The sequence below is a fragment of the Protopterus annectens genome, chromosome 12.part0, assembly GCF_019279795.1.
Source record: "Protopterus annectens isolate FY-2018-M chromosome 12.part0, PAN1.0, whole genome shotgun sequence".
NCBI classification, from domain to species: domain Eukaryota; kingdom Metazoa; phylum Chordata; order Ceratodontiformes; family Protopteridae; genus Protopterus; species Protopterus annectens.
Window position 1 is genome coordinate 1,168,957,584 of NC_056746.1, and position 16,689 is coordinate 1,168,974,272.

The 16,689-nt window shown below is 40.0% G+C and overlaps 1 protein-coding gene across 1 annotated transcript in view; it reads left to right on the plus strand.

The window, feature by feature from the left end:
- The window catches only part of TGM2 (transglutaminase 2), a 596,777-nt gene that overhangs the window by 199,506 nt on the left and 380,582 nt on the right, over positions 1-16,689 (plus strand). The window contains exon 3 of the mRNA XM_044090196.1: positions 6,218-6,460. Within this exon, the coding sequence (XP_043946131.1) occupies positions 6,218-6,460 (243 nt within the window). The remainder of the gene's footprint in view (positions 1-6,217; positions 6,461-16,689) is intronic.

The window sequence follows — 16,689 nt, forward strand, 5'->3', positions numbered from 1 at the left end:
GCAGGTATGTCCCTAGTCAGATATGAGTGTAGGAAAGAATAGTGCTAATGTAATGGCTTGTAAGTAGGATTAGTGATTGTATAAATGTAGATGAAGATGCTCTAGCTGGAGTTCAAGGTGGGAGGAAAGCAAAGCAAGTTATCCAGTGGCAAGTAACATTAATCAGTTAGGCCACTCATAAGCACTTCCACATGATTCAGGTTTACGTCATCTCTTTGGAAGGGAGGGGCCCTGAACTTTTGCAGAAGGTGGAAAAGTATGTCCCTTAGCTCAACTAGTTAAGCAATTTGGCAAACTGAATGTTGCTTGCCTATGTGTGGATTGAAATCTCAGTCTATGCAATTCTGGGGTTCATGGCTAGGCTTAAAAAGGCCTCCATGGTCGTTAACCTAGTACAGACCTATGAAACTATGAAATTAAGTAGATACAGTCAGAACAATCTGTATATACATCATGAGCACTGGAACCATATGTCTTTACAGGAGTGATCTCTCTCTCTTGTTATGGAGCTACTTGGACAGGTGTGAGGATACTATGAGGACATTTACAGGTTGTGTAGCTGCAATTTATTTTTTTTGTAAATGAGAGGAATACCTCATTGTAGTTTGAAGTTGCTTAATAGATTGTACTAAAACAGATACTCAGAAGATTCATCCTCAGATGATGTGGATGAGGTAATTTTGTAGCATTATTGGGGGAATTCAGTTCTCCCATGGAGATTGATAGATACTTGGATAGTGTGTGACTCGGAGAACAATACACTGATTACGAACTCAGCCGTTATTTTTTACAAGCTGTTGACTATCCTTAACAAATACCATTTTCAAATACAAGAAAGCTCATAAGCATAGTTGGTACCTGAGCACATCAGGCTGAAAGTTGCAGATTGATTTTGCAATCATGTCATTAAAGCTGAGGTCATATGTTTTGAATACAGCCCATAAAGAAAGGGTCAGGCCTATCAAATGATCACAACTTGGTGATAATGTTGTGTTACCTAACAAAAACATTGTCCAGATGGACCTGGGAAACAAAAAAGCAGATAGGCTCTCTTAAAAATGTCTCATTAAAGGTTCTGTGTAAGGTGAGTTCATCTCCTGAAGACTGAGGCTAGAGGCAGTGAGGCTGAATGGCCCATGATCAAGACTGCAGTAACAAGGCAGATGACCTGCAGCTGGGAGATGTTAATGTTTGCCACAGCAGTAACACCAGGACCCAGTGGTGGGCACCAGAAGTGAGGAAACTTTAAAATTGAAGAAAGTGTTCTTCTTAGCACTGCTAATGGCAGGCTTCCCCATTTCAACTGAAAGGTACCCGAAAGCCAGGAGTCAACAGTGGCAACTGTTTCTGAGGAAAGCGCTATGAGACTGGAGGAGTTTGCAGAAGCCATGGAAAAAGAATCTATTGAGTACCTTCAAAGATGTTCTGGCAAACCATTTTGTAACTCCAGAAAGAAAATGGGCCCTCATTCAGGCTCTGCCCAACAAGCATAGAAAAGTTAGAACAATTATGATAGATTATCAGGAAATGGAAGTAACAGTTTAAGGGGCTCCTTAGCCCTACAGGCATGACATCTTCTTAGAAAGCAGCGTCAGAAATGTTTGGTAGGTTGCTATCTGTCACTGTAATTTAAGTCACAGCGGTGGTCAAAGGCCTCTGCAGAAATAAGCCTACATCTGTGGATGAGCTGCAGCCCATAAAGTTGAAAGCACTGGACTAAGTTAGGAAAGTGGTATTAATAAGTCTTTTAATTGTAACATGGCTGATGGAGACAGTACGTCTTGACTATTAAACAGAACCTGTAGCCCTTGTCTATTAAAAAGGAAGATGGGAGGGGGTGTTGAGACTATATGGGCTCACACTTCTTAACCTTCTTAGAAAATCCCCTGCCATCTCTAGGGAAGAGGTAATTAATTCTCTCTCTAAGGCCAAGAACACTGCATCAATGGGCCCAGACAATATTCATGGATGGATGCCTTCTAAATAGCGTGAAACATGACCTATCAGTGCTTCTGGAACTGCTATTTAACTGTAGCCGCCAAACAGGCGTCATGCCTCATGAATGGAGAACACCAACAGTCATCTCTCTGCACAAATGTGGGCCATATACAAGCCCTGGAAACTACAGACGCATAAGTTTCACTAACCTTATATGTAAATCCATGGAAAGCATTATCATGGAAATGATCAATAGTGATATAGTAAACTTCCAGACATTGGATCCAACGCAGTTTGGTTTCATCAAGGACAGGTCATGCCTACTCATCCTGGTGGACTTCTTTGAAAAGGTCACCAAAGCAATGGATGAGGGCAAAATCGTTCACACTGCCTACCTTGACCTGGCCTAAGCATCTGACACAATACACCACTTGAGCATTGTTGACAAACTCAGGAGGTTAAGTACTAACCCGTATGTCACCCAGTGGATAGCAAAATGGCTCATAGACAGGACCCAGAAAGTTAGAATTGGGGAGTTCACCTCTACAAATAGGCCAGTCACAAGTGGAGTCCCTCAGGGATCAGTCCTTGGACCGCTCCTTTTTGGTATTTACTTCTCAGAAGTCAAGGCCAATGTCAGTGGTCTTTCGCTGACTAAATTTGCAGTTGATTGCAAATTAGGAGCTGTCATTAAATCCCACACTGATGCAAATGTTCTCCAGGAGGGGTTGACACAGACAAATAACCGGTGCCTTGTCAGAGTCATGGACTAAAACTAAATGCCAAGAAATGCATAATAGTATCCTTTGGGAAGTCATCCACCCTGGTAACTATCGTATTGACAACACACCCCTTAGATATGACCCAGTATCATGGACGTAGGGACCATCATGTGTCTACAGTAGTGAGAAAATCATTCTATGTTGTGAAGCTTATAAACAAAGGTATGGCATCTTAAGTCCAAGGAAGTCATTGTTTCACTGTATTCAGTATTCATCAGATTTATCATTGAGTACAATGCCCCCTTTGGTACCAAGCATATCCAAAAACTGTAATGTCCACAGAGCTTCCTCACTAAAAGAATACAGGGCATAAGTAAAATGTCCTATGCAGACTGCCTCAAGGCCCTTTACTTGTATTCTGTCTCCTTAACACTTTTGAGGGGAGATCTATGCCTGGCATAGAAGGCATTGTCAGACTCCTCTCTGATGGACCTCCTGCATATCTAAAGACTTAAACCTTGCCTATGATATAAATAGGACCTGCTAGACAGGTATGTATCCCAGAGACTGCCCCTTCTCTGGAACAGGCTCCCCATCCACCTAAAGCAGAAGTCCTCCCTAACCCAATTCAAGTGCAATTTAGACAATTGGATGGGGAACTGGAAATTTATCCCTGGTTTGGTACCTAATGTCTCTACTGGACACAGACAACCTGTAAATGGTTCATCTCCCAGGTCGCTGCCTGTAAATGTTTCATCTCCTATGCCCCTTCTTACACTTATCGAGGGTATCAGAACTTGTCAGAGACTTGGGATGTATGGCTAGATGTAAAAAGGACCTTGTGGTCGTTAGCCTAGTAAACACCTATGGGCTTATGAACCTATGGAAATTGTGTTGGAAAGGAGGCTCTGGCATTGACTTTAACTTGCAGTCATGAGAAGCAACATAGATTGCATTTAGACTGTGAAGTTTTGTGAAGGATGACAGACGTTTTCTAATCCAGTCTAATGCGTGTTTTGTGGACTCTGGAAATGCTTATTAATACATGCACTGGCATGTAGGAGTATTGAGCATTATTGCAAAACACACGGTGTGCAAAGTATTGTTTTATAAAGGCATTATGGGAGATTTGCATATTTCCCAATGAAAAAAAACAAATTTCAGCACAGAGGCCTATGGGTGTAGACACATTTTGCCCTTATGACTCATCAGATTTTGCAAATATATTTGCATACCTGTTTTGTTTGTTTGTTTTTATCAGCATCTTCATGGTCGTGGCCTATAGGCATTTGCTATGAGATATTTGCTCTTTTAGCTCCACTTTATTTGGTATCTATCCCTTAAGAAAATGCAACAGAGGCTTCTTGTTAAGCCAACTGTTTCAGAACATCACTAGAGTTTTTTTCTTCCGCTAGTGACGTCCATCTTGTTGGCTTGATTACATTTACCAGAGTATCTGTGCGCTGAAACCTGCATAGCTCTTGAAGTTCATCACTTTAGTAGAAGTAGCCATTGTGTTGCAACTTTACATTTTTTTCAGTGAAAATTCTCACATCTTCTGGCACTAAGTCATTTGTGCTGACTGTCAAACTCTGCCAACAGTGTTTCTTGTTTCCCATTTTGTTCATGAGTTTCATCAGCAGAATATCAGTACAGAGGCAAGCCTGAAGGCTTCAGTCTTTGAAACTAGAAGTGTCACCTCCATTGTCTAGTAATGATATTGTCTTTTTGGCCTCATCTGAACATGCCCAATGATGCACCCTCGCATGCCCAATGATGCACCTCGATTTAATATTAAGTGGTGTGGCTAATTGGAGAGGGATAAAGATCAGCATCTTCAAATCTGAGACCTCGGTACTGTGTTCCTTTATTGAATTATTGATCTATTTATTGAATTTAGAGTCCTCTAAAGAGTGGATTGCATTATGCAGGTAGGTGCATGAGAACATACATACCTGTCTTTAGTGGAGGATATTAAGCACCTTGAGTTCTTGGAAAAGCATGATAATAATTAAGAAGCAGACTGGAGCAACAGCTGCAGTCTTACAGGCCCTGAAGAGGTCAGTGCTGGTGAAATGGGAGATGCATTCTTGTGCAAAGCTTTTTACATTATCAGTCAGTATACTTCCCCATCCTTCTCTGTGGTCATTAGCTGTGCATAGTGCCTGAAAGCATGAGATCCAGAATGCAGGTAGTATAACTTAGACTAAGACCTTAGCAATCTGTATGGACTTCAGTGTAGAACTCCTACTCCTTTATATGAAGGGAAGCCAACAGAAATGGTTCAGACATTTTATAATGACACAACCATGGTGGCATTGTTCCACAACAGCCCACTCAAAGAAGGTCCTGGGTGAGCCCAATGACTTCCTTGGGATATCATATATTGTGGTAGATCTGCAGACAGTTAATGACCTGCAAGCAAAAGCTGGAACCTGGGACTGGAGTAAGGGCAGTTCAGTGTCGTATACGAAGTCTGCTGCCGCTACATTCCTGATGAGTGCGTGAGGGAGTGACTGAGTCTGCTTTACCTTATTCCATGTGTGCCTGTAATTATCATGATGTCTGTGTGCTCAGTGACAGTTGTGTGACAGTGTTCCAGAACTTAATACAGCTTTATATTTAAAATAAACAGTTAAATTGGTATTAAAGTGCATTTTGAATGAAACGCACTGTATGGGTTCCTAGGCAAACTGTGTTACTTTTCTAGTGTGCTGCTGTTACACAGACATCAGTACATACAAGATGGTACAAGCATTTTATGCACATAACAATGCAGATTTCTAACTCACCTGTGATGTATTCAATGGTGGCATAACTTTTATACATTACATAAGGAGGGTGAGGACTGCATTAATCCGATGATAACTTCAGGTATAGTTTTTAAATACTAGTCTACTGCTTGGCATGCTTCATTTATGGAACAGTTTTAAATACACTGAATATTCCCCTTTAAAGGGTTGGGAGGATGGCCTAATGATTAAGGTGTTTGTCTTACAAATGCAAAGTGCAGGGTTTGAATCTCACAAGGGATAATTGGCTAGGCTTAAAATGGCTTGCAAGGGCAGTTAGCCTAGTAGTAATCTATGAATCTAAGTGTTATTCTGCAGCCACATATGCAACAATGTATGCTTTGCTGTAAATTCAGGAGTGTCTTCCTGCTTTTTTTTTCTGTTGTAGACCAAGAAAGCTTTTATATCTGTTGAATAATTATCTCTGCTCCAGACAGGGGTCAGTGCTACAGAACAAAGTAAGGTTATTCTGACTTAAACAGGATTGTCAAATAATGCAACTGTTAGTCCAAATATTAGCAAATGTAAATAAACACATATTAATTACTCTTTTTTTTTCTATCAGTCAGTATGTGATATTACAAGAATTCATTCTACATATGCATCTTCAAATACCAGAGGTATGTTCTAAAAATAAGGCAACAAATTTCCGCTTAGATAGTTGTGTATATGCAGAGAAAAACTCTTAAAAATCAGACATGTACTGATCTACTATAGCTTCCTACATGACTATTTACAGCACTTGTATTCCCATTTCAATTACAGGACCATGTCCAAATGAGGTGTCTGGAACCAAAAGCCAGTTCCCGCTGACAAATTCACTCAATGAAGAAGCATGGAGTGCCGCTGTGGAGCAGAATGATAACAGTGCCCTCACCTTGAAGATCTGCTCACCTCCTGATGCTAGGATTGGTCGATACACCTTAAATATGGAAGCCACTACTGCTGGTAAAGGTGTCAGCATCCCTCTTGGACAGTTCATCTTGCTCTTTAACCCTTGGTGTTCAGGTATGTTTGGGCTTATTATGTCCTTGTCACTTAGAATTTTGGAATCATTGGTACTCTGATTTGAAGCAGCTGACTCCCTAAAATCAAGAGTGCTTTAGTAAGCATTTTTTTATTTCTGGTAACCTTGATTTAGTATTAATGAGTTCACTGAAGTTTTACGAAAGCATCCCTCCCAGTATAAAGTAATGACTGCTTTATGTGAATATAAGCATTATTGAGAAACTATGAGCAATATTCAGATTTATCCCAGGTTGCCTTTTAAACAACTTAAACACGACCTAGCAGACCCACTTGGATCCCTGTTTAACCACAGCCTGAGAACTGACTATGTTCCTGTGATTTCCCCTCTAGCAAAGGACGAGTCAGCAGTGGCATACCACAGGGTTCTATGGTGGACCACTTACTGTTCAGAATTTATTTCTTAGAAGTCCAGGCAAACTTGGGAAAATTGGGAGCAATCATTGAGTCCTCAGTGATGCTTTTATACTGCAAACAGGAGTAACACAGACAAATGATTGGTGCCAAAGCCATGTATTAAAGCTAAATGCAAAAAAAATGCATTATTATTCCCTTTGGGAAAGCTGACATCCCTACTAATTACATTATAGACGGCACACACCCCCAAGTGAAGATGTGGTATGTGATGTGGGTACTCAGGTTGATAGCAATCTGAACTCTGACCACCACGCATCCACAATAGTAAGGAAATCCTTCTATGTGGCACATCTTATAAATAAAGGCATCATACCTAGATTTAAGGATGTTATAATTCCATTATACTTGACTCTCATCAAACTAATAATGGAGTACAATGCTCTTTTTTGCATGTACCTCACCAGACATCTGCAACAATTGGAGAGACCAGAGGTTTCACACACCAAGGAATTACAGGGTGCACAAAACAAGTCATACCCAGAAAGACTGAATGCCCTGTCACTGTATTTCCATTGGTGCGCGAGCTGTGCATGAGTGTATATGAGGTATATGTTTGTATACATGTTTGTGCGTGTTTTATAAAAACGCAGATGTTTTATGATATTCAGGTGAACATAAAAATGTGTATGACACTTGAAAAATCAAGCAATTCAGTTGCTGAGTTTTTAGTACAAGAACACAGTCTGCAATCAATGTATGCCTTCGGTGGCAGGGCTCATTTAAGGTGCAAATGCAGATTTCAGGGTGGACAGTCTTAAATGCGCCTTACAGTCAGTAGTACTCAGACAGTAAATGCGCCTTACATTCAGTAGCACTCAGACAGTAAATGTGCCTTACAGTCAGTAGTACTTGGACAGTAAATGTGCCTTACAGTCAGTAGTACTCGGACAGTAAATGTGCCTTACAGTCAGTAGTACTCGGACAGTAAATGCGCCTTACGTTCAGTAGTACTCAGACAGTAAATGCGCCTTACAGTCAGTAGTACTCAGACAGTAAAAGTCTTTACCAGTAGTGCATAAAACATACAGTTCACAACATCTTCCACTGGGGGAAACACAGGCTTTTACCAAAACCATTATGGTTAGACAGTCTCAGTAACTTGAATCCTTTTATCGACTAATCTTCAGGTTAGCAACTCCAGTTTTCAGCTAACAGGACTCCTCCTTGCAGTACCACACTTCAACCAGGACTCCCAGATCAAAGCCAGCTGCTGTGGCCTTTGTGTCCATCCTTCACGGTAAAGCTTCAGACTCTTGTGCACTCTTGTTCAGGCTACTTCTACTGTACAATAGTTGTCTTAGTCTTAAAAAGGTACAGGTATACAGCTCACTTCCCTTATCTGGGCTACAGCTATCTCATTTTAAAGGGACCGGTCCATGTTCCTTGTTTCTGTGTTTGCCTGCATAAATAAAATCTTATTTCCCTTTTACTAGATACTCCAGCTAACACTGTTCTCAGCTTGGATATACTATGATGCATCATTAGCTATGCTTGTTCTCCCTTCCTGTAAGGCATTTTCCTTCTAGAACCACCATGCTTTACCCTCAAATAATCAATGTTAAAAGACTGAAACACAGTACGTTGAATTAAAAAAATATTTTTTTTGTAGGGGGCAATCCCTCCCCATACCCCCCACTTTGTGTCTTTCGGCTTTTCCCGGTTAGGGGTCGCCACAGCAGAACTCTGGTCCACTAATGATTGGCAGTTGATTTTTACGTACCGGCTTGCCAGGCCTGATGCACAACCTTCAACGAAGGTACGCCCATTCATGCATGTCTCCACGCAGAAGACGCTCTAGCTGAGAATCGAACCGGACAGCGTCTTACTGTGGGGCGACAACGCTACCACAGCATACCCCCCACTAATTATGTATATTAACTTTGAGATCACACTACTGCAAGAAAAGAGCACAATTCCACTCCCCACTGTACTTCTGTACTTAGTCCTCTTACAACCAGCTCTACGCATTTTCAAAAATCTTACATTTTTGATGTAAAAAGCTGATAGCAAAAGAATTTGATCATTTGCCAACCTGACCAAATGTCTGTATTTCATATATATATATATATATATATATATATATATATATATATATGAGAAACAGATATAAATCTCTATCTATATCTGTGTACATATAAGTATTACAATGTATAAGCACCAAAACACAGGTGGTTACTGTCAGCATTTCAGAAATGAAGTTAACAACCCCCCAACACATCAAAATAATGGGTCTATATTAGAACATCGAAATCTCACAATTTCGAATGTTCTAATATCGATCCCTATTCAGCTGAAAATAGTGAAACGACAGAAAACCAAATTTTATCCTAGGGAAAGAATTTGATTGTCCATTTCTGTCGTTTCGCTATTTTCAGTGATGTGGTGGAAAGTTACAGGTCAGGTTCAGGTAAGTGTGCGATTGGACGTGGGTTAGGTATGTGTGTGAATGTGTGGACTTGAGGGTTAGGGCGGGTTAGGTGAGTTAGAGTTAGGGCGCGGGTGAGGTGAGTGTGCGATAGTGACGGACCTTAGGGTTAGGGTTTGAGTTAAGGTAAGTGGATAGTTAGTGGTGTTTGTACAGTTTAGTGTAGGGTTAGCTGTAAGATTTTAGGTGTATGTGTGTGGATTGCCATTTGTTTGGTGTGCTTGTGTTGTATGTATGTGTTTCGGAACAGTGAATTTTTTCCCTAGGAAAAAATTTGCTGTTCTGCACATTCGATGTTGTCAGCATTTGCTGAAAAGGGGTCGATGTTAGAACATTCAAAATTGTGAAATTTCGATGTTCTAATATAGGGCCCAAAATAACAACCAGTGTCAAAAGGAAATCTATTTCCTCTTGCAATCAGTTATCCAAAATTTACCACTATCTTCAGACACACTTTGTCCAAATAGTGATAGTGTTAAAGAAATTGTTTTTGACAAAGTATAGGATTGGGGTTAGGGGCAGAGTTAGGGTAAGTCCACATTAATAAGGATGCCCCCCCCCCCCACATGTAGCCATACAAATGTTGGCTGACCCTTTTTTCTAACCCTGACCTTATACCTTACCTTAGCAAAAATCCTTTCTGTAGGTCTGTCACTACACAAGAGACTCACGCACACATCTGTATTACAGTACACATGCACAACACTAAATCTATCCCCTTCTCTAGTCCTTATTCTAACCCTAATCCACAACCTCACACGAGTGCACGCACACACACACACACACACACACACACACACACACACACACACACACACACACACACACCCCTAATGCAGAAACTTTTGGTATATCCAAAAGTTTCAGCAATAAATCCAAAACCCACTTATCTTACCCACATACATGCCATCTCCCCCCTTTCAACATTTCCAGCACTCAAAAGCAATGTATGTTCACTGAATTTCCCAAACACTTCCCTCTGTCTATGAACTGATAATTTAACAGTGTGAAGTGAACCTGTGAACCTGTGTGTGTGTGTGTGTGTGTGTGTGTGTGTGTGTGTGTGTGTGTGTGTGTGTGTGTGTGGGTGGGTGTGTGTGGGTGGGTGTGTGTGTGTGTGGGTGTGTGTGTGGGTGTGTGTGTGTGTGGGGGTGTGTGTGTGTGGGTGTGCATGTGGTTTATAGTGTCACAGATATTGCCTTCAGTAGACAACTCATCTGCTAACGTCTTATATAACTTTCATATATTTGGCACTGAAACTATTTATTTTGCATTGAAAATATTAAAAAAAAAGTATAACCGTAAAACAAATGCAAGACATCTTAAGAGAAACCAAATTTTCTAATAATAATAATGCCTTCTAGAGTGAATGTCACAGGAAAATAATGAATATTCTGTGGGTGAGGGGGCCCACCCATGATAAGTCCATTATTTCTCTGCATCACTCACCCTGTCGAGCATCGTTGCTTGAGTAACATACATTTAACTGGTACACATATGGCAGTCACATAGGAACAACACTGAAAACCATCTAACAACTTTAAGCAGACAATATGTGCCCTCCAGAGTCTGCATTACTGGGGAGATAATGCCCACTCCGGGGTATGTGAGGTCTAATACCTGAAAGGCAATATTTCTTCATTAACACACCCTGAAGGACAGTGTCGCTCTTAGAGAATAAGCTGCTGTTAAATTGTTTGTATCTTTCTTACTATATACTTTTTCTAACATTTTTGGTGTAAAATAGTGCCTCCACCTAATGTTTGAAACTTGATGTAGCATATATAATTGTTTTTGGAGGAAGTATTTTACATGCAATATATAAGTTATACAAGTATTTAATGTGTACGCATGGTGCGAGCTTACTCGTTCACATATGCTGTCATTTCTTTTATTTATGTTTTTAAGTGTTGTTTAACAAGCAGAAAAATGGCAGGCATTTGCTTTTTTTCACTGTCCAAGCTTTAAGGCAGCTTTTTTATATGCTACAGTGAAGGGGCGGACTTGTTTTTTAGTGGGTATTACCTGTACATTATCACCCTTCACCAATCAGGGAGAAATGTAGAGTTTACCCATTCTCTGAAAGCTGTTAAAATACCTTACACCACACAACAGCAGCCAGAAGAGAAATGCACTTCTAATCAACCAAGAGCTTTAAAGCTGGCATACACCTTGCGCAGGCACATCATTTAAAAAAAAAAGTAGCTTCACATAAGAATAGCTAAAACTCTGCAGGCATTACAAACATTGTGCTTCTAACTGGTTATTATGTGTTCTCATTAGGGATGTAAACAAAATCACTCCTCAAGCTATGCTGTCAAGGGTAAATTTCTTCACATGCTTTTATTGAATACATAACAGCCTTATTATTATTAAAGACCTATTTGGAAGTTTCATTACATTATACAATTTGCAAAGTGTTTTATGTAGTGAAGGAACCTGGTTTGCATTTTGCCAGTTATTCTTGAAACCACGTTAAACTAGCATGTTTTCTCTTTTCTCTTCAGACAGCATTTTGAGTTATAGCAAGTCAGTTATGAAGTAGAATCTATCCTTTCCTAAACAGCTGCAACTGATAAGCAAATTCAACATTACAAATGATGTTTTGAACTTGGAGTGCACTTCAGTATGGTTTATAAACAGAAAAAAAAAGATTAATTCAGACGGCCTCTGTGTGTAGGAGTAATAGGAACATACATTAACTTCACATGGAAAGGCTGTTGTTCATTAACTGACGAATATGTTTTGGTAATGTATAGTTAGCAATTTATTGCTTTATCCCTGTAGGGCTTCAGGCATTTTTTGCTGAATTTAGAAATAAACAATTTAAACCTGAGATTTTTTAAAACTGGTAAAAGTGGGGCAACACTCCTGAGTTCTTAGAATACATCTGGATTAACGGCCACTCTTTGTTAATCAACACACATATGCAATTCCCGAAACAGCTGCAGTAATGGCAGGTTGAAAGTAAAACTATTGGTTTAAAACAGCTGCCACATCACCTCCACATCTGGCTGCCTATTAAGTATGAAGTTAGCATGGAGTTGGGTTTTGTTTCTGCCATGGCAAGATCCCAAGAAGCATTATGTTTAATTTATGCTGCAGAAATAAAAGGTCAGTGTAACCTGCAGAACAATTTAGAATCTGGACACACAGGGACAAAACCTTGTGGCATTCTTTATTTTGAGGAGGTTAAAGATGATGCCATCTCAGTAAGACATTGTATCCTAGTGTGCCACTTTTCAAAAGGCTAGTATTCTGCATTCGGATTGTCAGTCTTCACCACATAGTTACTTCTTTTCATTCCGCATAGCAATTCTTTTTCTTGCAAAAAGAAAGATGGGACCTGTTTTCCATGCTTTCTTCTATTCATAAAACAGTAAAGGTTTTGAAAGTCCCTAAATGTTGTTTGATGCCCTAGAGTAGTGTGATGGCTATAATTTCAGAACCAGTGAAAACAAAACATATTGTGGGTAAGTCAAATATTCCCATTAGAAACAGCAGCATGAATTCATTTGTAGGTGTGAAATTTTCAGTCATAATACCTGTTTAATAACATCAGGATGGGTACCAGTAAGGTAAAGGGGGACAATTATTTCAGCTCTGAACTACTGCATGTGGATAGACTTGACATTTGTAGCAGGTGTATTGCCCTTGCTAAAATCCCCGATTTGGCATTCTAAAAGAGACTTCTCATGTCTATAACAACCTCAGGAAAGACTGCCATCTGGCTGGCACATTGTCTATACCTTTGCCTTGCAAGACATTTGTGAGTGTACACATTTCATTGTGGAATACAGATCTGAGTTATACCACCAAAACCTCAGCTGAAATATTCCTGCAGGATATGATATTGTATTGAAAACATCTGGGTAGTAACATGTGCATGTTTTCCTCTCCAGCTTCAAATACCCAGGTATAATCCAGTATACAATAAGTGCTCATTACTATTCAAAAATGAGCATGCTGATTGGACAACCCAATCAGCATGGCCATTGTAAATCGAACATATACCAATAGAAAAAAGTCTGGCCGCTGAAGTACCATTAAGTGGCTGGACTTTCTATTGGCATATGCTGAGGGACAGAGCAAACTGTAAGAAAAGTCCAGTACAGTACAGAAATAATTCTGCAAAGCTAAACAAACAAAAACCTATCTGATTTTCCTTATATGTTTGTGCTGTTCCTCGTAAATCTATATTTTTTAATAGTTAAAAAAAAAAAACAACAACAATGGAGATTCTGTTTTGTTCAGCACTTCTGCACTGATGTACAGTGCAAGCGTGGGAATGTAAGTCCCATATGCATATGCAGCACATCAGTGTAGGGAATACAATGCGGATAAAGAATGAAGTGTCCTTATACAAATACATTATTTAAGAAATGTAAGCAGTCTCTTTCTTAAATAATGTAATTGTATAATAGCAATAATCCACTCTAGTTTGTCGGTATGTCAGGATTTACCCACTGTTGGCTTTGTTTAATCACTCGGATTTTGCCATCATGCTCAAACCACACAAACCATGAGTAAATCCTGATATACCCATGCTCAGTCACGGATTATTGCTTAGTTATGCAACAGTTGTCACTTGGCCTTGCTGGTAGCCTGACACATAGATGCATATGTGTATATTTCCCCAAAATGTCATTAAGTAGAACTACAAATAATTGAACTCAAATCGTTGATCATGAAAACTATGATAATGTACCTTTCATCTGATAGCTATTTTATCAAATGTGGGAACAATTGGTACATCTGACTGAAAATCAGCTGATGGAAGTTTACCAGTTTTTTTGGGTGAAATCGTAGAACAGCGGGAAGTGAAAAATGTTCCCTTTCCCCACTGCAATGTGATCTCTGAGTTTATATATCCAAATGGTCGATTATGAAAACTTTGTAAAAGAAAAAAAAAATTGCAAACCCCCTCCCCCCCAGTTGTGTAGCTTTCATCTGGTAGGTACTTAATCAAATGTGGGTAAAATCAGCAGGTGACTGAAAATTAGCTGATGGAATGTTAGCAATGTTTCCTGAGTGAGACCATGGAAAAGCAAGGAATGGGAAATTTTCCCTTTCCCCACTGTAGTGTGGTGTCTGAGCTGATGTATATTTATATCATATGGGGTGTGGGGGATGGTGCAGTGTGGCTAGCCCTCCACCAAAAAAAAAGATTTTATTTTTCCATTTTTGAAGATTTCATAACTGACCTTTTGGTTTTGATCATTTGTGGTTTAAGTACCTTTGCTGTTCTTGCCAACATACCTCTCAAATGTAGAGATTTTTGCAGAATGCCCAGATTTTTACCTCACATTTTTGGCCTGTTTCTCATAAAATTTTGCTTTTCTGGCAAATTGTTGGTAAATTATTGAGTTGAAGTCAAAAAATAATGGCAGACCTGAGCGGTTCAGGCTTCATACCCTTCAAAAAATTCAAAGCTAATGCAAAACCTGTTATTCTATCAACTTTCTAAGTTTGTAAGAGCAATATTTAAAAAGTGTCTATATTTGTGGGGCTTTGTCCCTCCATTATTTATTGCTTTCTCCAGATTTTTTGCTGTAAGAGGTTGAGAGGTATGCTTGCCAATGGTCTATAGTGATCAGAGTACTACCCCAGTAAACAAACTAATATAAATTATTTATTTGTTTATTTATTTACATTTGTTAACCAGGTAGTGTCCAACTGGGCTTGAAACCCGTTTTCAGCGGAGACCTTAGGAGAAAAGCTCCAGTAGAGTAACAATTAGTTAAAAGTTCAATCATTATGAACAAATTTTATCAAAATGCATTTAATATATTTACATAAGGATACTTCTTATTCTTCTTCTTCTTCTTCTTTTGGCTGTTCCCGTTAGGGGTCGCCACAGCGGATCAACTGTTTCCATTTCTTCCTGTCCTCTGCATCTTGCTCTGTCACACCAACCACCTGCATGTCCTCCCTCACTACATCCATAAACCTCATCCTAGACCTTCCTCTTTTCCTGTTACCTGGTAGCTTCAGCCTTAGCATCTTTTTCCCAATATATTCTGCATCCCTCCTCAGCACATGTCCAAACCAACATAATCTTGCCTCTCTGGCTTTGTCTCCAAACCTTCCAGCCTGGGCTGCCCCAATAATATACTTATTCCTAATCGTGTCCATTCTCATCACACCCAGTGCAAATCTTAACATCTTTAACTCTGCCACGTCCAGCTCTAACTCCTGCCTTTTTGTCAATGCCACTGTCTCCAACCCATATAACATAGCTGGTCTCACTACCCTCTTGTAGACCTTCCATTTCACTCTTACTGGTACTTGTCTGTCACAAATCACTCCTGACACTCTTCTCCGCCCACTCCATCCTGCCTGTACTCTTCTTCACCTCTGTTCCACACTCACCCTTACTCTGAACTATTGATCCCAAGTATTTAAACTCATCCACCTTCGCCACCTCTACTCCTTGCATCCTCACCATTCCTCTATCCTCCCTCTCATTCACACACATATATTCTGTCTTAGTCCTGCTGACCTTCATTCCTCTTCTCTCTAGAGCATATCTCCACCTCTCCAGGGTCTCCACAACCTGTTCCCTACTGTCACTACAGATCACAATGTTATCTGCAAACATCATAGTCCATGGGGACTCCTGTCTGATCTCATCTGTCAACCTGTCCAATATTACTGCAAATAAGAAAGGGCTCAGAGCTGATCCTTGATGTAATCCCACCTCCACCTTAAACGCATCTGTCACTCCCACCACAGACCTCACCACTGTCACACTACCCTCGTACATATCCTGTACCACTCTTACATACTTCTCTGACACTCCCGACTTCCTCATACAATACCACAACTACTCTTTAGGCACCCTGTCATATGCTTTCTCTAAGTCCACAAAGACGCTATGCGACTCCTTCTGACCTTCTCTGTACTTCTCCATCAACACTCTCAGAGCAAACATCGCATCTGTAGTGCTCTTTCCTGGCATGAAACCATACTGTTGATCACTAATCATCACCTCCCTTCTTAACCTAGCTTCCACTACTCTTTCCCATAACTTCATGCTGTGACTGATCAGTTTAATCCCTCTGTAGTTACTACAGCTCTGCACATCACCTTTATTCTTAAAAATCGTTACCAAAACACTTTCTCTATTCCTCAGGCATCCTCTCACATTCCAAGATTTCATTAAACAATCTAGTTAAAAACTCCACTGCCATTTCACCTAAGCACCTCCATGCTTCCACAGGTATGTCATCTGGACCATCAGCCTTTCCATTCTTCATCCTCTTCATAGCTAGCCTTACTTCCTCCTTGCTAATCCACTGCACTTCATGATTCACTATCCACACATCATCCAACCTTCTCTCCCTCTCATTCTCTTCATTCATTAGCC